Source organism: Macrotis lagotis, chromosome 1, assembly GCF_037893015.1.
Source record: "Macrotis lagotis isolate mMagLag1 chromosome 1, bilby.v1.9.chrom.fasta, whole genome shotgun sequence".
NCBI lineage: Eukaryota > Metazoa > Chordata > Mammalia > Peramelemorphia > Peramelidae > Macrotis > Macrotis lagotis.
The window spans coordinates 174,292,431-174,317,372 of record NC_133658.1 but is presented as its reverse complement, the minus strand read 5'-3'; the positions used below and the strand labels follow the sequence as shown (position 1 = coordinate 174,317,372).

Genomic DNA, 24,942 nt, shown 5'->3' with positions numbered 1-24,942 from the left:
AAATGTACTTCTGGTTCAGTTTATGTCACTCAGTAACAATTCATATAAGTCATTCAAGGTTTTTCTGCAATGTCTGTTTAATATTTCTTTTAGCCCAAAAGTATACCATTCCATTCTTATCCAGCAACTAGTCTATTCATTCCCCAATTGATGGGCATATTCTCTTGTTCTTTTGCCACCACAAGAAAGGCTATGTTTTATATTTGGGTATAGTTCCAAATTGTTCTACAGAGTGGTTGAATCTGTTGACAACACCAACAAAATATTAGGGTTCTAATTTTCCTACATCTTCTCCAAGTGACTTCTCAAATGACTATAGATAACTTTGATTTCTTCATCTGAAAACTTCCTGGTTATAGCCTTTGGTAATTTATCAATTAGGGAATGACAAATAGTTTTATAAATTTGACCCAAGAAATGGCACCTTTATCAGAAAAAAACTGCCTTTAAATTGTTTCCCAGATTTCTACTTTCGTTCTAACCTTGATTGCATTGGCTTTGTTTGTGCACAAAATTTTTAATTAAATGTAATCAAAATTATCAATTTTGCATTTCTTAATGTTCTTCCTTTCTTATTTGGTCATATATTCTTTCCTTCTCCATAGATTTGATAGTTAAACTATTCCTTCCTCTCCTAATTTGCTTATGGTATCACCCTTTATGCCAAAATAATGTATTCATTTTGACCTTATTGTGGTATGTGAAAATTTGATCTATCGCCATACTATATTACAATTTTCCTAGCAGTTTTTGTCAAATAATGTGTTCTTAACCCAGAAACTGGAATCTTGGGGTTTATGAAACAATTACTATTTATTAGCATCTTATTTACCTAATCTATTACACTGATCCACCACTCTATTTCTTAGCCAGTACCAAATAGTTTTGAGTATTGCTTCTTTTTAATATAGTTTTAGATCTGATATAGCTAGACTAGGTTTTTTGCATTTTTTCCATTAATTTTCTTGATATTCTTAAACTTTTGTTCTTCCAGATGAGTTTTGTTATGATTTTTTCTAGGTCTATCAAAAATTTTTGGTAGTTTGACTGGTATAGCCCTGAATAAATAAAATAATTTAGGTAAAATTGTCATTTTTATTATATTAATAGTTTACCCATGAACAACTGACATTTTTTACAACTGTTTAGATCTGAATTTATCTGTGTGAAAAGTATTTCATAATTGTGTTTATAGTTACTGGATTTGTCTTGTCAGGTAGACTCCCAAGTATCTTATGTTGTCTATAATTACTTTCAATGGAATTTCTCTTTCCATCTCTTGTTGATGGGTTTTGTTAATAATATATAGAAATGCTGATGATTTTTGTGTGGTGGGGTTATCCTGAAACTTTAAGTTAATAATTTCAAGTAATATTTTAGCTGTTTTTCTAGAATTCTCTACATACACCATCATATCTGCTGAGTGAAAGTTTTATTTCCTCATTGACTGGTCTAATTATTGACTGTTCTAATCTCTTATTTCTAAAGCTAACATTTCATTCATGATATTTTATAATAATGTTGATAACGAGTATGCTTGTTTCACCCTGATCTTAACGGGAAAGCTTCTAACATATCCCTATTACAGATTATTTTTGCTGATAGTTTTTAAATAGACACTGCTTATCATTTTAAGGAAAACTCCATTTAGTCCTGTGCTCTCTCTAGGTTTTAAAAAGAATGGGTACTGGATTTTTCATGAAATTTGTTAGTTTTGATATTCATAGGGTCAATTATGCTGACAATGTTCCTAATATTGAACCAGCCCTGCAATCCTGGTATAAATCCCACCTAGTCCTGATGTGTTATCCTGGTGATAAATTTCTGTAATCTCTTTGCTACAATTTAAAAAAAATTGAATCAATATTCTTTTTAAAATTTATTTTAGTTTTCCACTTATGTGTTATGAAAGGTTTTCAACATTCATTCATTTATGTTACACATTTTTCTACCATTCTTCCTTCCCACCCATACCCCTAAGCAGCAGTCTAATAAAAGTTGTACATACACATTTGTGTTTAACACGTTGTTTCATTTTGTGTATGAGGGATTAGGATTAAGGGAAAAGAAAGAAAATCATGGTATAGGAAGGACACACATAATAGAGAAGTCTTTTTTTTTAAAGATGAGCTTAGCATAGGGGCAGCTAGGTAGCACAGTGGATGGAGCACCGGCCCTGGAGTCAGGAGTACCTGAGTTCAAGTCCAGCCTCAGACACTTAATAATTCCCTAGCTGTGTGGACTTGGGCAAACCACTTAATCCCATTGTCTTGCAAAAACCTAAAAAAAAAGAGATGAGTTTAGCATCCATTCATACCTGTTTTTGTTTATTTGTTTGTTTTGTTTTCTTCTGGATGAGGATGGCATTGTCCCAAGGTTGTCTTAGATCTCTGAGCTGCTGAAGAGTGGCTAGTTGGTCAACTCACAATGTTGTTGTTAATATGTACAATGTTCCCTTATTTCTGCTCCCTTTACTCAGCATCAGATTGTGTAATTCTTTCCATACTTCTCTTAAATCTGGCCATTCATGGCTTGTCCTAGAGCAGAAGTACTCCATAACATTCATATGACAAACCTGCTCAACCATTGCCCAATTGATGGGCATGCCCTCAATTTCCAATTCTTTGCCATTACAGTAAAAGTTAGATTAAATACTTTTGAACATGTGGGACTTTTTTCAATATTTTAAAAAAATATAGGTCTGGTAATGGTATTTCTGGGTCAAAGGTTGAATCAATATTCTTTAGGGAAATTAGTCTATAATTTTCATTCTGTTTTGACTCTTCTTTATTTAAGCATCTGCACCATGTTTGTGTCAGAAAAGTAAGTTGGTAGGACTTCTTCACCCATATTTCCAAATAGTTTATTTAGTATTAGAATTAATTGTTCTTTAAAAAATTGGTAGAATTCACTTGTAAATCCCCTTGTCCTGGAAATCGATTTTAATGGAATTCATTGATAGCTTATTTAATTTCTTTTTTCTAAAATGGGGTTATTTAAGAATTTTGATTCATCTTCTATTAATCTGAGCAATTAATATTTTTGTTAATATTCATTCATTTCACTTGATTATCAGATTTATTGACAGACAAATGGACAAAATAACTCTTAATTATTGCTTTAATTTCCTCTTCAATGGTGGTGAATTCATCCTTTTCATTTTTGATACTGATAACTGTAAGGGACTGTTGTGTATAGGAGTACTGTAAACTTTTATCACCAGGTGTGCTCTAGCCCAAGAGGGTTTTTTTACTAAGTGCCATGGGAGTGGGAGTGGACCAGGGATGGGAAGGATATTTAAGCACTTGTATTAAGGTAAATAAATGGAGATCCAGGAGATGTTGGAAAAGTTGTCTTCCTTCTCTCCCGCCACTTAAAGTTTGCCTGGGTAAGGATAAGTGAGTCCAGAAAGAACTCAGCAGATAACCTTATTTTCTTCCTTCTTTTTTAAAATCAAATTAAATAAAGCTTTATCTAGTTTTGTCATAAAGCCAGCTCTTAGTTTTATTTAGTAATTCAATGGTTTTCTTTCAATTTTATTAACATCTCCTTTGATTTTCAGAATTTCTAATTTTGTATTTTATTGGGGATTTGTTCTTTTTTGTTTATTCTTTTTTTTTGCATACTCAATTCATTGACCTGCTCTTTCTCTTCTTTTATTATGTAAATATTTAGAGATATAGAATTTCCCCTAACCATTGCTTGGCTATATTTCATAATTTTTGGTATATTGTCTAATTATTGTTATTATTGTTGATGAAATTATTTACTGTTTCTATGATGTGTTATTTGGCTCACTTATTCTTCTGTATTAGATTATTTCATTTCCAATTAATTGCATTCTATTTTTCCATGGTCTTTTATTCTACTTAATTTTTATTGCACCATTCTTATTTAGGATCAGTTTTTACCCAGATTCTATGTACTGTTAGAAAAAAGAGTATTTCTTCCTAGCCTCACTCAATTTGTATAATAGCTAACTTTTCTAAAATTCATAACCCTTATTTTTTTTTTTGCTTATTTTGTGGTTAGATTTATCTAGTTCTTAGCTTAAAAAGGTCAAGATCTCCTACTGCATCTAGGGCCATCTTCAGTCATCCTGATCCATAATTGACCATTGGACACAGATGACTCCAGAGGCAAAAGTAAGACTGGTGGTTTTGCATAATAAATCCATTTCACTTGCTTGTCATGGCATAACCTTCTTGATATCAAAGTCTTCTAAAATGAAGGATTAAACAACAAATTTTGCTATTTCCTCCTACAATTTACATAACTCCTCCAAGAATTTGGATACTATATCACTTGGTACATATCCATTTAGAATTGATATCTCTTCATTGTCTATGGTACCTTTTGATAAGTTGTAGTTTCCTTACTTATCTCTTTTAATTCAATCTATTTTTATTCTTACTTTGTCTAAAGACAAGATTGCTATGCCTGCTTTTTTATTCTTTAGCTAAAGCATGATATGTTCCACTCTAGTGTCCCAGATTTCTCACATCCCTTCCAACATTGATCATTGTCTGTTCTGGTCATATTGGCCAGTCTGAGAGGTGTGAGCTGGTACTTCAGAGAAGCTTTAATTTGCATTTCTCTAATAGGTAGTGATTTAGAACAATTCTTACATATGACTATGATTTCTTCATCTCTAAATTGCCTTTGCATATCCTTTGACCATTTGTCAATTGGAGAATGGCTTGGTTTTTTTTGAAAGTTTGACTCAGTTCTCTGTATATTTTAGAAATGTGTCCGTTGTCAGAAATACTACTTGTAAAAATTGTTCCACAATTTACTACATATCTCTTGATCTTGGTTACAGTGGTTTTATCTGGACAAAAGCTCTTTGATTTAATGTAATCAAATTATCTAGATTGTTTTTAATGATGTTCTGCATCTCCTTCTTGGTCATAAACTGTTTCCCTTTCCATAGATCTGACAGGTAAACTACACCATGATCTTCTAGTTTGCTTATAATATTGTTTTCCATGTCTAAATCCTGTAACCATTTGGATCTTATCTTGGTTTTGGGTGTGAGGTGTTGGTCCAATCCAAGTTTCTTCCATACTAACTTGGAATTTTCCCAACAGTTTTTATCAAAGAGAGAGTTTTTATCCCAATAGCCAGACTCTTTTGGTTTATCAAATAGCAGAGTACTATAATCATTTTCTACTATTGCAGTCTATTCCACTGGTCCATCACTCTATTTCTTAGCCAATACCAAACAGTTTTGATGACTGATACATTATAATATAATTTTAGATGTGGTAAGACTAAGCCTCCTTCTTTTGTACTTTTTTTCATTGAATCCCTGGAAATTCTTGACTTTTTATTTCTCCATATGAATTTACTTACAATTTTTCTAACTCTTTAAAGTAATATTTTGGAATTTTGATTGGCAGGGCACTAAACAAGTAGTTTAGTTTTGGTAAAATTGTCATTTTTATACGAGCTCAACCTATCCATCTTTGTCCCGTTATTTAAATCTGATTTTATTTGTGTGAGAAGCGTTTTGTAATTGTTTTCAAAAAGTTTTTGAGTCTGCCTTGGCAGGTAGACTCCCAGGTATTTTATATTGTCTGAGGTTATTTTGAATGGGATTTCCCTTTCTAGTTCTTTCTTCTGTATCTTGCTAGTCATTTATAGAAATTTTGAGGATTCATGAAGGATTATTTTATATCCAGTGACTTTGCTAAAATTATTAATTATTTTGTCTCTTCTTTCCCAATTCTAATTCCTTCAATTTCTTTTTCTTCTCTTATTGCTGAAGCTAACATTTCTAATACAATATTGAATAGTAGTGGTGATAATGGGCATACTTGTTTCATGCCTCATCTTATTGGGAATGCCTTTGGCCTCTCCCCATTGCATATAATGCTTATTGATGGTTTCAGATAGATACTGCTTATTATTCTAAGGAACAATCCATTTATTCCTACACTCTCTAGTGTTTTTAGTAGGAATAGGTGCTGTATTTTGTCAAAAGCTTTTTCAGCATCTATTGATATGATCATATGATTTCTGATAGGTTTGTTATTGATTTAATTAATTATGCTGACAGTTTTCCTATTATTGAACCAACCTTGCAATCCTGAAATAAATCTTATTTGATCATAATGTATTATCCTAGTGATAACTTGTTGTAATCATTTTGCTAAGATTTTATTTAAGATTTTTTTTACATCTATAATCATCAGGGAGATAGGTCTACAATTTTCTTTCTCTATTTTAACTCTTCCTGGTTATGTATCAGCACCATATTGGTGTCATAGAAAGAGTTAGGCAAAGTTCCATCTTCACTTCTTTTTCCAAAGAGTTTGTGTAGAATTTGAACCAATTGTTCCCTTAATGTTTGATAGAATTCATTTGTGAATTCATCCAGCCCTGCAGATTTTTTCTTAGGGAGTTCAATAATGGCCTGTTGAATTTCTTTTCTGAGATAGGGTTATTAAGGTTTTTAATTTCCTCTTCAGGGGCAGCTAGATGGCACAGTGGATAGAGCACTGGCCCTGGAGTCAGGAGTACCTGAGTTCAAATCTGACCTCAGACAGTTAATAATTAACTAGCTGTATGGCCTTGGGCAAGCCACTTAACCCCATTTGCCTTGCCAAAAAAACCCCTTAAAAACCCTTAATTTCCTCTTCATTTAATCTGGGCAATTTATATTTTTGTAAATAATCATCCATTTCACTTAGATTGTCAAATTTATTGGCATAGAGTTGGGCAAAATAATTCTGGATTATTACTTTAATTTCCTTCTCATTGGTGGTGTTTATTTTTTTCATTTATGATACTAGCAATTTGGCTTTCTTCTTTCTTTTTTTAATCAAATTGACCAGAGGTATATCAATTTTATTGTTTTTTTTTCATAAAACCAACTCTTGGTTTTGTTTATTAGCTCAACAGTTTTCTTGGTTTTGATTTTATTTATTTCCACTTTAATTTTTAGAATTTCTAATTTAGTATTTAATTGGGGTTTTTTAATTTGTTCTTTCTCTACTTTTAGTTGCATATTTAATCATTGAGTTCCTCTTTCTCTAATTTATTCATTAAAGATATAATATATCCCCTGACAGCTGCCATGAGTGTATCCCATAGGTTTTGGTATGTTGCTTCATTATTATAATTATCTAGGATGGAATAATTAGCTTAATCTATTCATTCTTTAAATGGGGTTATTCAGTTTCCAATTAATTCTGGGTCTAATATTGCATATGATTTTTATTGCATTATGATCTGAGAAAGATGTATTCACTATTTCTGCCTTTCTGCAATTGATCATTAGGTTTTCATGCCCTAGTACATAGTCAATTTTTGTGTAAGTGCCATGTACTGCAGGAAAAAAAGTATTTTCCTTTCTATCACCATTCACTTTCTTCCATAAGTCTATCATAGGTTTTCTAACAATTTATTTAGATCAGTAACTTCCTTCTTGCTTGTTTTTTGATTATATTTATCTAAATTTGAGAGTGGGAGGTTGAGGTGTCCCACTAACAGAGTTTTGCTTTACATGTCTTCCTGTAGTTCTTTCAACTTCTCCTCTAAGAATTTGGATGCTGTACCATTGAGTTTATACATATTTAGTAGTGAAATTACTTTATTATCCATGGTACCTTTTAGGATGATATAGTTTCTTTACTTTTCTCTTTTAACACTATTTTTGCAGCTGCTTTGTCTGAGATCAGGATTGCTACCCCTGCTTTTTTCACTTCTGCGGAAGCAAAATATATTTTGCTCCAACCTTTTACCTTTACTCTATATGTATCTCTCTGCTTCAAATAAGTTTCTTGTAAAGCAGAATATTGTAGGATTCTGGGTTGTAATCCACTCTGCTATTTACTTATGTTTTAAGGGATAGTTCATCCCATTCATATTCAAAGTTATAATCACTAACTCTTTATTGCCCTCCATGCTATCTTCCCTCCATTTGTATTTCCCCCTTTTTCCCTTCATTCATATTCCCCAGTATTTTGTTTCTGAATAGTGCCACCTTCAGTGTGTTTGCCTTCCTATATAAACCCCTCTCCCCTTTCTTTCCCCTTTCCCTTTTCCTCCTTTTTCTTTCCCTTCCTTCTATAGTTTACCTTTTTCTCTCCCTCTGCATCCCCCCTCCCCTTTTCCCCTTTTAATACTTGAAAGGTAAGATAAGTTTCTTAACTTAACTGAGTATGTGTAAATTACCTTTAAGCAAAGTCTGATGATATGAAGATTCAGGCAGTTCCCACCTCCTCTCTTCTTCCCCTCTATTACAATATTATATCTTTAAAGAATAAATTAGAGAAAGAGGAACTCAATGAACTAAATATGCAACCATTACAATACCTCTTAATATAATGAGATTTACCTCATTCAATCTCCTCCATCCTCTCATCTCCTTACTATCACCCTTTTTAAGGAGGTTTTGTTTTTAAATCACTCTATCTGAGTTACAGAAATGTCATAAGTGTCCATCACTTCTGGCTTAGTATATTCTCTCTAATAGAGTTACAATTCTCAAGAGTTATTAGAATCTTTCTTTTAGGTTGGGATATAGCCAATTTCACCTTATTGGATAAAAGTCTCATGGATAAGTCATGAGTGACCATCACTTCTGGCTTTGTATATTCTCTCTATTAGGGTTACAATTCTCAAGAGTTATGAGAATCTTTCTCCCAGTTGGGGATATATCCAGTTTCATCTTATCATATAACTGTTTTTTTCTTTATCCTTTTTTTATTTTACCTTTTTGTGTGCCTCTTGAGCTTCCACTTTGATGTCCAAATTTTCTATTTAGCTCTGTCTTTTCATCAGGAAATGTTGGAAGTCTCCCATTTTGTTAAATGTCCATCATTTCCCCTGGAAGAGAAGGCTCAATATTGCAGGATAGTGGATTTTTGGCTGCATTCCAAGCTCCCTTGCTCTTCAGAATATCTCATTCCATGCCCTTCTATCCCTTAATGTTGATGCAACCAGGTCTTGTTTAATCCTTACTGTGGTTCCTTGGTCTTTAAATTGTTTCTTTCTGGCTGCTTGCAGGATTTTCTCTTTTATTTGATAGTTCTGGAATTTGGCCACAACATTCCTTTGTGTTTTCATTTTAGGATCTCTTTCCAGAGGGTATTGATATATTCTTTCAATAACTATTTTGCCCTCTGGTTCCATGATATCAGGGAAATTTTCCATCACTAAATTCTGTAATATTAAGTCCAGGCCTTTTCTCTCTTCAATGTTTTCAGGAAGGCCTATAATTCTCAGGTTGTTCCTTCTTGATCTATCCTTGAAGTCATTGGTTTTGCTGATGAGGTATTTTACATTTTCTTCTACTTTTTGATCTTTTGGTTTTGTTTAAAAGGCTCTTATCTCATGATGTCATTAGTTTCCACCAATTCCATTCTTTTTTTTTAGAAAAGAATTTTCTTCATTTATCTTTTGCAACTCCTTTTCCAGTTAGTCAATTCTAGTTTTGAAGGAATTTTCCATTGCCCAAGTATAGTTTTGAGAGAATCATTTTCTTTTTGCATTTGTCCAATTGAGGATTTGAGAGAATTATTTTCTTTTTGCATTTGCCCAATTGAGGATCTGGGAGAATTATTCTCATTTTGTATATGTCCAATTATTTTTACAAGGATTTTTTTTCTTGTTGTGAGATGTTAATTTTCTCTTATAATATGTTAATTTTCTCTTGAGTTTCTTTTCCCAATTTTTCCAATTGATTTTTAAAATCCTTCCTGATTTCTTCAAGGGAGTCTTTCTGGACTTGAGACCAATTCAAATTGTCCTTGGGAGTTCTAGATCTCTCTGGGTTAGAATCTATTTCTACTAAGTATTTCTCCATGGACCCTCCCTTTCACTGGCCTTTCTTCATTTTCCTAGGATCTTGTGTTGAGGGGGGTTGGCTCTTAGAGATTTGCTTTTGAAAACCCTAAGAGGCTTTGTTCACTTTGCTTAGTACTTCCAAGGGAGGCAAGTAGGGGATTCAGGTTGCTTTCTCTGGAGTGTTTGAGGTCTTCAGCAGCAGGGTCTGAGTTGACCTTGAACAATGGGCTGGGTCCTGGGGGAGAGAGTTAATATCCCTTTCAGATGAGTGAACTCTGTTGCCCACACTTGAGCCTGAGGTGTGGAGGAACATTTACCTTACATTCTGGGAAGGGGACTCTGCTGAAAGTATGGAAATCAGGTCCCTTGCCCAGCTGGTCATTTTCTAGGCATGCTTTAAAATTCTCTGTGCTGGAATACAACCTCCCATCGCTCCTCTCCCCCAGCCAAAGATTCAATGGCTAAGATTGGTTCTCCAACCTTCCACTCACCAAAGCTTCTGTGATTAAGGCTTGTCCTCTGGCTTCCTCCCCACTGCTGTCCCAGAGCTGGACCTCTGTTTTCATCTCCCAGTTCACTCACAGTGCCTTGAGACAGACTTTGTTGGTAGGTGTTCTTCTCCTAGCTTCTTATTCTGGATTTTGTTGATCGAATTTCTGTTAAAAGGTTTCTTCCATGTTATTTTTGAGGGGTACCAGGAGCACTTAACACAATGCCTGTCTTCTCTTTGCCATCTTGGCCAGGAGTCCTCTTTTTCCAGGTGTACTTTTTAAGAAATTGCTTTCTTGAGGCAGCTAGCTGGCACAGTGAATAGAGCACCAGCCCTGGAGTCAGGAGGACATGATTTCAAATGTGGCCTCAGAGGCTTAATCATTACCTAGCTGTGTGACTTTGGGAAAGTTACGTAACCCCATTATCTTACCCAAAAAAAGCAAAAAAAAGGGAATTAATTATTTTCTTCAGTCAATTTTTGTCCTTCCTTTTCAAACTGGTAACTCTTTTTGCATAATTCTTATTTCTTCTCCTAATTTTTCTTCTATTTCTCTTATTTAGTTCATACAATTATCTTTGAGCTTTTCCAAGAAAGTTTTTTAGTCTTGAGACCAATTTATCTTTTACTTTGAAGCTTCTCATGTAGGCATTTTGACATTGCTGTTTTCTTCTGAGTTTGTGTTTTGATCTTCTTTGTCTCCATAGTAGTTTTCTGTGGTCAGGGTTCTTTTCTATTTTTCCCTCATTTTTTAGCCTATTTCTTGACTTTTAATGTTGAGCTCTGCTTCTTGTTCTGTAGATCAGGAGCCTGTTCACTGGCTTTCTGCACTGGGCCCTCAAGTGCTGGTAGCTTATTCACTGAACTGGCCTAATCACACCTGTTGTGCTAGAGGTTCCTGGGCTAGCAGTTGCCTTCTGAACCAGGTCTATAGATCTCACAGTTTGTCTGCTGTGTCACTAGTCTTTTGAACCAGGATGGAGGGGCCTCAGTTGCTGACCTTTACTTTGGCTAAGAGCTTCCTTCTGACTTGCTCAAACACTACCTGTGCTAGGTTATAGTTCTCTTTTACCTAAATGAGACTGATCTTTCCTGAAGTCCTTCTAAATTATCTTAAACTAGAAAATTGTTTCATTTTAGGTTTATTTAGAGGCCTGATTTAACCTAGTGAGAGCTCAGGCAACTTCCTGGCTTTTCTTAACCATCTTGACTCTACCTTGAATGTCTTTGCTAACAAAGTATATTCTTCTCTATTATATAGTTCATGTCAATTATGACTTTATTGTGAATCATCTACCCAGAAAGTCAAGTCCAAGTGATGAAAAACATAAGATAGTAACTTTGGCTACCTTAATTAGCAAATCAGATTAAAGGTACAAGCAAGTTGATTGATTATGCAGAAAACATTGAGTTCCAACATAGTTGGTTCTATAGCCAAATTTAAGCATGACCTAAAAGTAAAAGTTCTCTCCTCTGAACCCTGCAGGTGACAATGATCTTTCAACCCTGACACCCTTCATAGGGCTTTTCTTGTATTGCCCCTGTGACATTATCTGTAATTATATTACAGTTAATTATGTATAGGCTACATAAAAATGATAGCTGATCTCTGCATTACATTTTAAAGTTTGCAAAGTACATAATATACACATTTGAGCTTCATAACAATACAATAAGTATTACAACTTTGATTATCCCCAATTTACACAAAGGGAAACTAAAGCATAGAAAAGTTCAATACTTAACTCCAAAGTGTCAAAGTCACATTACAGACTGGATCCTGTATGAAGTACATCCCTTGCTGCATTTTTTTTTTAGTTTTTGCAAGGCAGATGGGGTTAAGTGGCTTGCCCAAGGCCACACAGCTAAGTAATTATTGTCTGAAGCTGAATTTGAACTCAGGTACTCCTGACTCCAGGGCTGGCGCTCTATCTATTGTGCCACCTAGCGGCCCCCCACCTTGCTGCATTTCTAATAGTAATAGTTATTTATTTAGGATTTTAAGGTTTCTAAAGTGCCTTTACAACTATTATCTTATTTGATCCTCAATTCCCCTATAAGGTATGTTCTGCATATATATATATATATATATATATATATATATATATATATATATATATATTCCATCTCATTCTGGACTATAGATTCCACAGAGACAGACAATATGTGTCTTCCCCAGCATCTTGAACAGTATCACAGTATCCCATATACAAATGCATGCATACCTATTATATCTGAAAGCACTGCACTGAGTACAGTAAACAAAACAGCCCCATCTCTCAAGAAAATACTGTTCTATGAGAGATGGAAAGATATACATGTAAATACATAAAGCATATACCAAGTAATACAAAGATCTTTGAAAATAAAGACAGTTCTAACAACTGGCAAGCTTTTTTCTAGTCTCAAGTGATTCTGCTATGCTTTTAAGGAAGCTGGGTGTTCTAAGACATTAAGGTGGGAAGGGAACATAGCATAGATAGACCTGTGTAAAGGCAAAGACATAAGAGATGGATGTCATCCACTGGGAACAATGAGCAGGAAAATGTGACTAAAATAAAGAATTCATGAAGAGGAATACTGTGAAATAACACTGGATAGATATGTAGGAGCCAGATTATGGAGGATCTAAAGATAAAAAGGTAAATGTAGAATTAATCTTTAGATTTAGATGTATGTTTATCTAAACACAGGTTATTTATCCCTTTAATTCTGTTAATTCATTATAGTTATGATTTATTTAGGTGTTAGAAATTAATATGAAAATATTCAAGTGATTATTTTATTAATTCTGTTATTTTTTGTCCATTTTAAAACAGTTTGCTAGTTAATTATCTATTACCTAAATGACAATGTATAGGAACATCACTCAATTTGATGTTGTTAATGATGTTTCTAGTCTGTGTTTGCCTATATCCCTCCTGCCCACCTTTTAATTGGTGCCATCACTGACAATACAAAATTCCTCACTTCTCTTCCTATGTTTGGACAATTTGAATTGTTAAATGGCTTCTGTGCCTTCTTACAAATGCTCCCCTTCTTGCAGAGATCCCTGCACTGACAGCCGTCTGAAATGTTCCCTGTGGTTTGACAGCCTGGCATAACTTAGAAGAAATGCTGTGCTAAGAAAACTAAACTTTAAAAACACACACATAAAAACACTTTTTTTAGAAGCCAGAAGGTTTTTGCTTTTGTTTTTCTTCTATTCCCAAGTGAAGACAATGGCCTCCAAAGGTTGGGGAAGGGGCTGCTAGTAGTTTAAAAATAATACATTCTGTAAAAGAAATAAGTGCATCCTTATTGAACTCTATAACAATCAAATGATCTCTGGTCCCTTATCCATTGATTGTTCAGAGGTTGTATAAAACCACTTCCCTATCAAAGAATATTAATATTTGACCTCCCTAAGCCAAGGTTAGATTTATTTTTGGTGGAGGGATAGGGGAATTCCCAGGATGACAGTAACAACTAATAAGTTCTGTTTCTTTTTCTCCTTTTTTAAAGATGAGGCACAGCCTACCAGTGCACCCAGTCCTTCACCGGAAGAAGCTATTGAAGCCAGCAAGGATAAAGGTATAGACTCTTAACTATTATATCTTAAAAAAAGGCAAACTCCTAGGAGAACATTTAGACTGTCTTTACATGAAGAGTGAGGAGGCAATCCAATATTGTTTAATGCAAGCTTAACTTCCCACAACCCCACTTATAACAAAAGACCTTTATGTTTTTTAGTACCTGATTTTTCCCCTCCAGCTTTTCTCCCCTCCACTCACTGTCCAAATGATGGCATAAAAAAAAGAAGAGAGTGAATTGTAGAGTCTTTTCAGAAAGACAAGGCATCAGATTGAAAGTCACAAAATGAATTGGTTCGGCAGAAAAGAGAAGATTCAGACCACTCAGGGTACTCCTTCCCAAACAACCTTTCAGAATTAAAATCACTTTTGGAGTGTGGCCAGGAGAAAAATGCTTGCTGAACATGTGCTAAAACAGAGGCCAAAAGGAGCATGTTCCCAAAGGTTATGGACAATATCATTTATCTCATTGCCCAAATATGTATAAGACTCTAAAATCCAGATTGGAGGCAGTATGTAGGATGATGATAAGAAGCATCTTATCATTGGAAGAAGAGTCTGACATGAGTAAAGGCAAAGTATCAGAATCTCAGTTGAAAGCGACTTCAGAGACCATCTAAACCAATCTATATCTGAGTAATAGTAATTGCTAGCCTTTATGTCATAACACTTATAGGGGAAGCTACATAGGCACAGTCTTATCGACTAGGTCTAGAGTCATGAAGACGCATCTTCCTGAGTTCAAATTCAGCATCATACATTTAATAGCTGTGAGACCCTGGGCAAGACACTTAACCCTGTTGATCTCAGTTTCTTCATGTATAAAATCAGCTGGAGAAGAAAATGGCAAATTACTCCAGTATCTCTGTCAAGAAAACCTCAAAAGACATCACAAACAGACAGACACAAGTGAAAAACAACAGTATAACACTGATAGATTTGTAGAGCATGAAACATTGATCACATTTGCTTCTCATATCCACCTTGGAAAGTATATGGTATTATACCCATTTTGCAAATGAGGAAATGATGGTTAAGATGGAAAGTGATTTGACCAAGGTCACACAATGTGAGGGAGATTTGAATTCAGTTCTTTCTGACTCTCAGTCCAAATCTTCATCCTGCTGTGTCAACAAAATTGCTTCCTAACAAGAATCTTATCTATAATGTATTCAAGTAATTGTCATCTAGCTTTTATTTTAAAACATCCAGTAAGAGATAACCCCCTTCTTCTCTGTTGAGGCAGCCTTTTCTACTTTTGAATCATTCTGATTGATAAAAAAGTTATTCCGTATATTAAATTAAAATATATGATCCATACAAAGAATTTCCTTTTTCACAGCCCTCACTCCTGCATGGCAAGTATTCAAAGTTTTTTTTTTTTGAGGTTTTAATAACATTAGGCATTGGCTTGTTTCTACAATTGATAACTAGGTGGTGCGCTGAAATTTTAGGCAAGAACAGAGTTCAAATCCTGTCTCATTTGTGACAAATGAGATAACATGGATAGAGTATTTTGTAAACTTAAAGTTCTATAAAATTATCTTCTATTTATTTAGCTATCATTTTCTAAGTTTGTGCTATATAGCCTTCATTTTCAAAGATCATGTCATCAGGGCGATGATGCCATGAAATGCATGTGAATTAGATTTGAGTGAGAGGGATGCTATGCTAAGTCCCCAGCCTCTTTCTCCTCCAGAGCCATCTGGGTCCAGTGGCAGATATACATCAAGACAACTGGAGATTCCCTGGAGGTGAGGCAATCAGAGTGAAGTGACTTACCCAAGGTCAAACAACTATAAGTATCAAATGTCTGAGGTTGAATTTGAACTCATGTCTTCCTGACTTCAGGGCTGGAGCTCTACCCACTATACCATCAAGCTGCCCAAAAGATTCTAAGGCTGCATATATACTTTAGAGTGATATAAAAATATAATACATTGCAAAAAATTATAAATACACTTTTCTTCTTTTAATGAGCTTACCAAAAAAAAAGACATTTAAAATTTTTGAGAATCCTTTAAAAAGATGACTCAGGTCTGTAATTTGTTTGGGAAAGATGTAGTAGTCATTTTGTTCAGGTAGATGTAGTAGCTTTGGTGTATGTATGGGTATTTTGTGTGTGTGTGTGTGTGTGTGTGTGTGTGTGTGTGTTTTTAGAGATAAGAATTAGGTGAAGAGATTACCTATTTAATTCTTGTTTTATTATTGAGTGCCTTGACACCCAGTCCCTGAAAGCCAGCTTTGACATCACAGTTTCAGCTACCAGTGAATAGTGACATAAGCTTTGTACCAGTTTATAAGCCCCTTAGGGAGATTCTGATAAGAAACTATATATAAACACATCATACAGAGGCAGAAATAATAAATATAGAAAAAAGACAAAAAGTATTATTTATTGTAGATACTGTATATATATATATATATATATATATATACTGTAGATATTGTATATACAAACTGACCTGGAAATTTGGATCATTTCATTATAATAAAACATTTGAGAATTTCCAAGATCAATGACAGAGTAACAAAAAGACATTCTCATTTCATGGTCTCAGGCTTAGATTTATTTCACTCTCATATTACTTGGTTGATCATTGTGCTACTGTCATGGCAGACTGTTCTTGATACTTTTAGAAGTTCACAGCTTTAGTTGCTCAAGATATTTTAGATTCTTTTGGAATTATTGTAGTTCCTAGATTTATCTTCTCTAAAAGCTCATCTTCAATTATAGGCATCTTAGGTTGTCTATTGTTTTTAACATGCTTGAATCATTAGTAGCTAAGGTTGTCTTCCATATATTTTGTATCTCTATATCTTATGTGTGTACATAGTTATTCTCATGTTGTCTTCCCCAGAAGAATATAAACTAAATTCTATGAAGATAAGTGCCTACTTTTTTCTTTCTATATTTATTTGCCTTTATTTATACCAACAGAACTTAGGACAGTGGCTGATGTAAGCACTTATTTATTCTTTTGACTGACTGCAAGATTGATTAGAATGATGAAAGATGAAAATAAGTAGTCATTTATAAAATGAAAAGTAATTTGAAGCAGGAATTATTATCTGTAACAAACTCAAACTTACAGGTAAAACTGACTCTTAATTGATTTTCCTCACATTCATATGACACTCTAAGGTTTGCAAAGCATTTCATATCCATCATCCTGTTTGAATCTCATAATGGTCCTGAGATATATGCAGTACAAATGTTATTATTTCCATTTTACAGGTAAGGAAACTGAGACTCAGGGAGGTTAAATATTTATCTAGTATAAAAAGAAAGATTTGTACTTAAGTCTCCCTAACTCCAAACCATTTTATTATATTGTGGTGCTTTTCCATTAAAGTCTATTAATTTCATTTGGGGGAGGAAGGGTAGAAAGGTTGTGGTGGAAGTTATAAATAAACTCTGCACTGGTATTTGATCCATCTCTCCTTTTTAATTATAATTTGTAAAGTGTGATTTTTGCCCTTTTATTCTGAAATAACATGTTTATTAATCCCACATTTTTACTCTATCATTAATTCAAAATTTAGTCCAGCTGCCTAACACTGGCATAACGGCCATCTTGACTGGCTGATAAAAATACTTCATTGAATGAAAAAAAAAATTGCATCTGCCATTGAAAACAGTAAAGATTGAGGTCAGAGTGGGGTTAACAGCAGTCAGAAATGTTGAGGATTCATTCCAAACATTCTCCGTTATTACCTTTCATATACATCTCTTCTCTGTGACATCTGGGCTATTTATGAGCTCTACAATGCTAAGATCTCATATAGAAATGTTTATTACATTCTCTCAGATAAGTGGCAGAATGTTTTGCTGAATTGCAGGCCTTCATGAAGATCTTGACTCTTGCAATTGTTTTCTGTATTTGCTCTTGACACGCCACCTTCTTGTTGGGTGTTAGAGTCATGGAGAATACAGACAGATTTATTTTTTCTTCCACTGAAAAATCCAATATTGTTCCATTCATTCAATTATTTCTGTTGTATGTGGTTTGTTTTGTTTTCCCACAGTGATTTTAGTACTGAAATTCCCTCTACTCCCCCTTCCCCTACTTCCTCCTTCAATGTCCTTCCTCCACCCTTCACCCCACCCTGTCCTGCCCAAGGAAAACAGGAAGCAGCTTTCCCTATGTCAAAGTGAAATGGGATTAGAAAAATGAATTGGTTTCAAAGGAGTTATAAGCACAGTTATAGTATAACATATAACAATTTACAATTTAACAATTTAAACAATTTTGGTGTTGTCTGTACTAGAACATTAAAATATTTCAGGTGCAGCATCTTCTGGAAAAGATAATAGCTTCTGGAGCTGATTTAGTTGTTTGAATACTTGCCCTCAATTTCTCTTTGCTGTCTTACCAATCAGCATATCAAAAAACTTAAAGTAGTTATAGAGGCATAAGATTTAGAACTGAAGAGACCTTTAAAAACCACTTAGATGGCATCACATTTTAAAGATAAGGGTACCAAGGCTAAGAAAGGAAAAGTGACTTTTTGGCTTTTGATAATTTTACTCACTCTTTCTTCCTGGATATGATCTCCTTCTTAATAATCCATGATGCTATTCTGTCTCCTGGTTCTCCTCTTACCTTTCTGACCACTCTTTAGTTCTCTTTATTAGAAAGTAAATTTATTCATGCCCCAAAACTGTGGGTGCTCTATTCTAGATCTAATTCTCTTTCCATCTTGGTCATCTCAAAATTTTGTTGCTTTTCAATTATTCAGTCATGTCCAATTTTTCGTAATTCCACAGACAACAGCATACCAGGCCCTTCTATCCTTCACTATCTCTCCAAGTCTGTCATTTATCTTATTTACACTGATAGCTCCCATATTCAAATCTCCAACCCTAAGTTCAGTAATCTTCTACTCCTCTATGATGGACATTTCCTTGTGATAGGCTCTAGGCATCTTAAACTCATGTTCAAAATAAAAATCATTATGTTCTCTTATTTAATCTATCATCCCATCAAACTTCCCTAGTTCTTTGGAAAGCATCATCAGCTTCCTAGTTAATTAATAAATCTTACAAAACATTTATCAGAATAAATTAAATGTATTCTTTCCTCTTTCTAATCAACCTCATCTAATCAGTTGCCAATTTTGTCAATTCTACCTCTATTAGCCTCTTTCATATATGTATTTCTTTTTCCATTCATACAATCATCACCAAAGGTCAAACTTTCATCAATTCTTGCATAGGCAAATCTAATACTGTTATCTCCTAATTGGTATCCTCACTTCTAGTATCTTCCTTTTTCAACCCATCAATCCTTTATTCAGCTGCCAGAGTGATCTTTTTAAAGAACCAATCAAATCATAATGTTTCCCTGTTTGAAAACCTTCCTTGATTCCTAATTGCTTTTAGAGTATTTAAACTTATTTTTAAGGATCTCTGACTCCTACCTTCCTCTCCAATTCTTACTTTGTACTACTCTTCTTCAGGTCCTAACTATATATATATGTATTCCAAAATGAGTTATTCGCTCTCCTGTAAGCCTGACACACCCTCTTTCCACCTCCATGCATTCACATCTTCTGGGACCTGGGTCTGGAATGCTTGCCAGAATCCTTATCCTTTATCAAGTTCCATCTCTGCTACCATGTCAGTCAATCAAGCAACAAGTATCTTATTTGTGAAACCTTCTTAATATTTTCAGGTGTCAGTGCTTTCTCCCTCTCCAATTTACGAGGCATTAAACTGCTTTGTCTATATTGTAGTCCCATTCTGGTCTACCTAACAGTGACCTTGAAATATTTTGAGGTTGCTATTTGTAGGAAGCAATAGCATAGTGATTATTTTGTTCTTGCTGGCTAGTTTCTCCTCATATAGGACCTTATATTCCAAAATCTCCACCATCATGGGACTTATTTTGAGTAATTTTTCTTGGGTAACAGAATGATTAATGATGGTCTTTTGAATAACCTGCTGAGCAGCACTAAAATGAAAGTCCAGGATTTTTTAAAATCTATATGATAAAAGCATCTTTAATTATTGGCATTATCAGACAATTCTCAGAGTTTATAGCAAGATATGGAGGTTAGAGTAAATTAATAGTTAATAAACATTTATTGAATACATGCTATAAGTCAGACCCATTGCTAAGCCTGAGGATACAAATTAAAAGAGGAAGGAGAGAAGGAAGAAAAGAAGGAAAGAAGGGAGGAAGAAAGGAGGAAGGAGAGAAGCAAGGAAGAAGGAAGTAGGAAAGAAGGAAGGAGGGAGGGAAGGAAGGAAAGAGGCAGGGAAAGAAGGAGGGAAGAAGAAGAAAAATACACAAAAGAAAGCTGAGAACAGGGTGAGGTTGGGATGAGAAGAAGCCACCATAGAGTATCCTGGAATAAAAATCAAGCAGAGTGTAGGAAAAAGAACAATACATAATAATATTGGAAAGATAAGTAGGGGCAGTTTGTGAAGGGTTTTTAAAGCCAAAAAGAAGAGTTTATAGTTAACTCTACGGTTACTAGTTGGTTAAAGACTCTTATTGAGACATTAAGTACACGATTAGATGTAAGCTTTTATGAAAATTATCTTGGCAACTTTGTAGAGAATCAATTGGAGTGGGTAAGGTTTGAGTCAGGGAAACATCAGGGGGCTGTTGCCTAGTCTAGACAATTGATAATGAAGACCAGAACTATAGTGGTGGTCCTCTGAGTAGAGAGAAGTTGATGATTGCAGGAGATGATATGGAGTAGAGATGGTAAGATTTGATAACTAATTCAATATGTGAACTAAAGACAGTGAGAAACGGAAGGTTGTGAATATGGGTGACTCAAAGGATATTAAGACCCCTGATATAAATAAGAAATTTTGGAAGAAGGATGTGTTTACAAAAAACCCTTATAATCTATACTTTCTTGAATGAAAATTGCATTTGATCTTTAAGCTATCCTTATTTAAATCTTATCAGACTATTTTAACCAATATAATCTTTTTCCTAAAAAATGTATATTTATTAATAAATCAATCCAGACCAGCTGAATAGTAACAAATTTTTGCCAACAGCTGGTAAGGAATTTGTTAGATTACTTAGGTTTCCATTGGCAGATCAAAAGTTGAAACCAAAGAATACTTTAACAGGGACAAGATTCATGCTCAGCACCTGTCATAACAGATATTATTTAAATACATGAAGAATATCCAGAATTAACTGAGTATTACTCATTTAGTATGTATTTGCTCATTAATATTAAAAGAAAAATACTTAATACAGGTGACATTTTAAATATTAGAGGTGCTGTAGTATAATGAATAAAATTTTGGGCTTAGATTCGGGATGTTCTTGATTTGAATCCTATCTTTCACATCTTCTAGTAGTATGACCCTTGGCAAGATACATAGCCTCCGTCAGTCTCAATTTTTTTCCATTTGTAAAATAGGATTAGTAATAGTTTATAACTCCCCTCCCCTACCAGTGCTATGAGTTCAATAACATCTACAAACTGTAAACTAAATCTTATATAGTTTGTTCCAAAATTCTTAGTGCATTTTCAGTTCTCGAAGCTATTAAGGTTATTGATAAATTAAAACTAAACTAATATTTTTGGAACATCCTGTATGAATATTAGCTATCTAGGACTATTATTATTATTATAACAACTGCTACTGTATTTCTCAAGTAGTGTTACATTGCGAATCATTGAACAAAGTTGCTTCTCCTGCACAATGAAGAGTTTACTCTGGATTATTTCAAAAGATCTTTCTAGCTCTGAGTCCTTTAAATATAAAAGACCTTCCTTTGAAGTCAATGATGATTTCTAGGTTTCAGCTTGTTCCCCCCCCCTGAAAAACTCCTTTAAAAGAATTTAAATTTAATTTTTAATTTAAAAAAGTGATACCATGATTTAAAATAAAAAACTGCTTCTAGGTAGTACTTGACCAAAATATGCTTAATAAATCTCCCAGTTGTTTTCATTCTTTGTTGCAAAATATGAGAGTTGTTACAGAAGGAAGGCAAATGCATGAAATTTGTCTGACTGCTCATATGAAAGAGATCTACCTGTCTATGACACTGGCATCAGATTCTCAAGCCTAGGGTCCAAAAGAATGTTGTACCTAAGGGTGATGAGTATCAGTTGTCCAAGTATATCTCTGGTCCTCTCCCCTCCACAGAACTGCAAAGGATCTGATTTCACTCACTCTAAATTCTTATAGGAATGAATTGTCATCAAAATTCTGCTTCAGTGAAGCATTTTATATTTCTGATTGTGCAATGAAAAGCTTTGTCTCTAATAAAGGAATTTGTAAACATTATTACAGTCATTATTACAATCATTAGTAAACACATAGGGAGATTGTAACTTGATCCTGGATCAAGGTTGAAAGGAACATGAGAGGCCATCCTCTCCACCGCCTAATTTTACAGATGAAGAATCTGAAACCAAGAAATACCTTACTTACCCAGGATAACACAGACAGGATTTGAACACAGACTCTCTCACACCAAATCCAGTTCATTCAATATAGGACAGAAGACTCCTGAAGTTGTAACCTCACCTACTCATAAAATGGATTCTATTAGGAAACCTGATCTAATCCTTTCAAGGGACCTGTTGCAATAATGGTCTTTAATCTCTTCCTTCCTTCCCTACTGATGCTCCCTTGCTCCACAGGGAGAACAAACTAAGAGTCACTCCTCTATGGCTACTGAAAGCATATCCTTGGAGCTGCTAGGACTAAGGATCAGGTATATTATCATCTCCAAACTCTACCAAAAGATCTATCTGGCAAATACCCAATCTTATTCTCCTTTTTCTTTCCTGCTATAGAACAAATAGAATCCCAGATGCTAACTTTAACACAATCTATTTCTCTGCCCTAGGATATCCAGATTCTGGAATTCATTCTCATTCTTTCTTGCTTCTATTGTGTAACCACACCCAACCTAGGTTTCTCCTCCCTCATCCTTCAATGATTCTGGTTTCAGCCCCTATCCATGGATTTGAAGTCCAGAATTTCACTGTACCTGGGACATGTGGAGGGAACAGAAGTAAGCAAAGCAAGGACAATTATAAATATATTATATCTATGATTTGGGACAAAGCAGAGGAAAGAGAAAGAACATAAGTAATCTCAGTCTTGTTATTTTTTCTAATGTATGGATGAATAAGATATAACATTATATTTTATGATATATGAACAGTCAAGGTATGTGTGCTTGTGTATATGTATGTGTGAGGGCAGGAACAGTTTTTCTTTTGTCTTTTATATGATCAGAACTTTACCAACCTGAAACCATTCCTGAATCAAATTCATTTGGTGATGGAGGAGGGGAAGAGGGCTCAATCATACAAAGGCAAATTTCACCATGTTCATAATCATTCCAGAAGGGCATGACCTATCCCTTAAAATGATCTAGCCCTCATCCATTTGTGGTGAGTACAGCCTGAGACATATTAAAATTCCATTGGAAAATATTTTAACAAAATAAATAAAAATTCAATAGAACTTGGATAATGTTAATATGTGGTTTTCCAAGTCAATATGTAGCCTGGAGGGATTGCCAGCCCTGGGGTGAGAAGGACTTGAGTTCAAAATGGGCCTCAGATACTTGACACTTATTGGCTGTTTGCCCTGGGCAAATCAATTAACCCTGATTGTCTGGCATCCAGAGCTATTTTCATTCATTCTGATTCATAGTTGGTCATTGGATCCAGATGACTCTGGAGGAGAAAGTGAGGCTGGTAAATTAGCACAGCATCCCCTTACTCAAATCCATTTCACTTGCTTGGCATAGTTGGAGTTCTACCTACTAAGCAATATATCAGTTATAAAATTTGTTTAACTATTAAAAATGTAAATGAAAGGTGATATGGATTTTTTCAGAAAAAATACTTAGTGAGTTAGAGATCATTAAAAATTACCTATTGAAAAATTTCCAAACACATTAACCATACTCCTGAAACAATCTTTCTTATTGGCCAAGATTCTAAACAGTTTGTTCCTCCACAAAGGGACAGATTACATTGTTCTGTGGGACATTCTCTCTCTTGGGAAGTTCCCACCCTTACATGAATTCTTTTGGAAATGTGATGTTGTAGAAGCAATCATGAGAAGAAATTCAAACCAGAAAGAATTTCCCAGAGTTGTTTCACTTGAATTCTTGGTCATTTTCATTCTAGGACTTTAGAATTAACTTTGAAAGGGCACAAGATGTTACTATGATAGCAATTAACCAGTTTTCTATTAAAGAACAAATGATATTTATTAACCAAAGTTGTAAAAAAAAAGGAAATCCATTAACATATAGTAATAATCTAATCAAATTAGTGAAAGTGAATAAAACCATTTGATAAGATTTAACAACATATTTAGTGGTAGATGTTCAATATACATTGAGAGTTAAATAGAAGGGTGTCTTACAGGTTTTCCTAAGAGAAGCAATTAAAAGAATTGATGACATTTGATCCTGTGTCAAAAGACCTCAAGGAACATAATCTCATGTCAAATTTTATATTGTCATATTGCAATATGCCTGTTAAACATAATCAAAAAGATCACTATGAAGATAATTATGACTTAGTCCTCAATATCTTTTGAAGAAGAGGAGATTAGAAAGAGAATAAATATTTGCGTAAGATCTATATGTGACACACACACAGTATAAAAATATCTCATTTGATCCTCACAAAAGTCTGGGAAGATAGGTGCATATATTTTCTTCACATTACAAATGAAAAAACTGAAGCAGTAAGTTAAATTACTTGGCCATTGTCACACAATTAGTGAATATCTGAATCTGGATTTGAACTTGGATCTTCTTGATTTAAGACCAGTATTCTTTCACTAGGCCACATAGCCATGTCAACCAAGGAAGAAGAGGTAAAGAAATTCTTTGAACAAAAATAACTTGATAACTCAAATGAGATCAATATGCATTAAAATTATGAAAACTATGATATGCTCAATAAGCAAAAGAGAGCAAAGGTTTGTAGACTCTAAAGAAACCTCAGATGCTTAGATTGTGAAACACTTTTAAAGAATAACATAATAAAGTGCTAGATATAGTAAGTTCCAAATACTATCACAAAGAATAAACTTGACCACATTTTCACAAATATAAGATT

General features: G+C 34.2%; 1 protein-coding gene across 3 annotated transcripts in view; it reads left to right on the top strand.

The window, feature by feature from the left end:
* The window catches only part of MACROD2 (mono-ADP ribosylhydrolase 2), a 2,318,796-nt gene that overhangs the window by 2,171,076 nt on the left and 122,778 nt on the right, over positions 1–24,942 (top strand). For all 3 annotated transcript variants that reach the window (XM_074209420.1, XM_074209421.1, XM_074209419.1), the window contains one exon: positions 13,790–13,858. In XM_074209420.1, the coding sequence (XP_074065521.1) occupies positions 13,790–13,858 (69 nt within the window). The remainder of the gene's footprint in view (positions 1–13,789; positions 13,859–24,942) is intronic.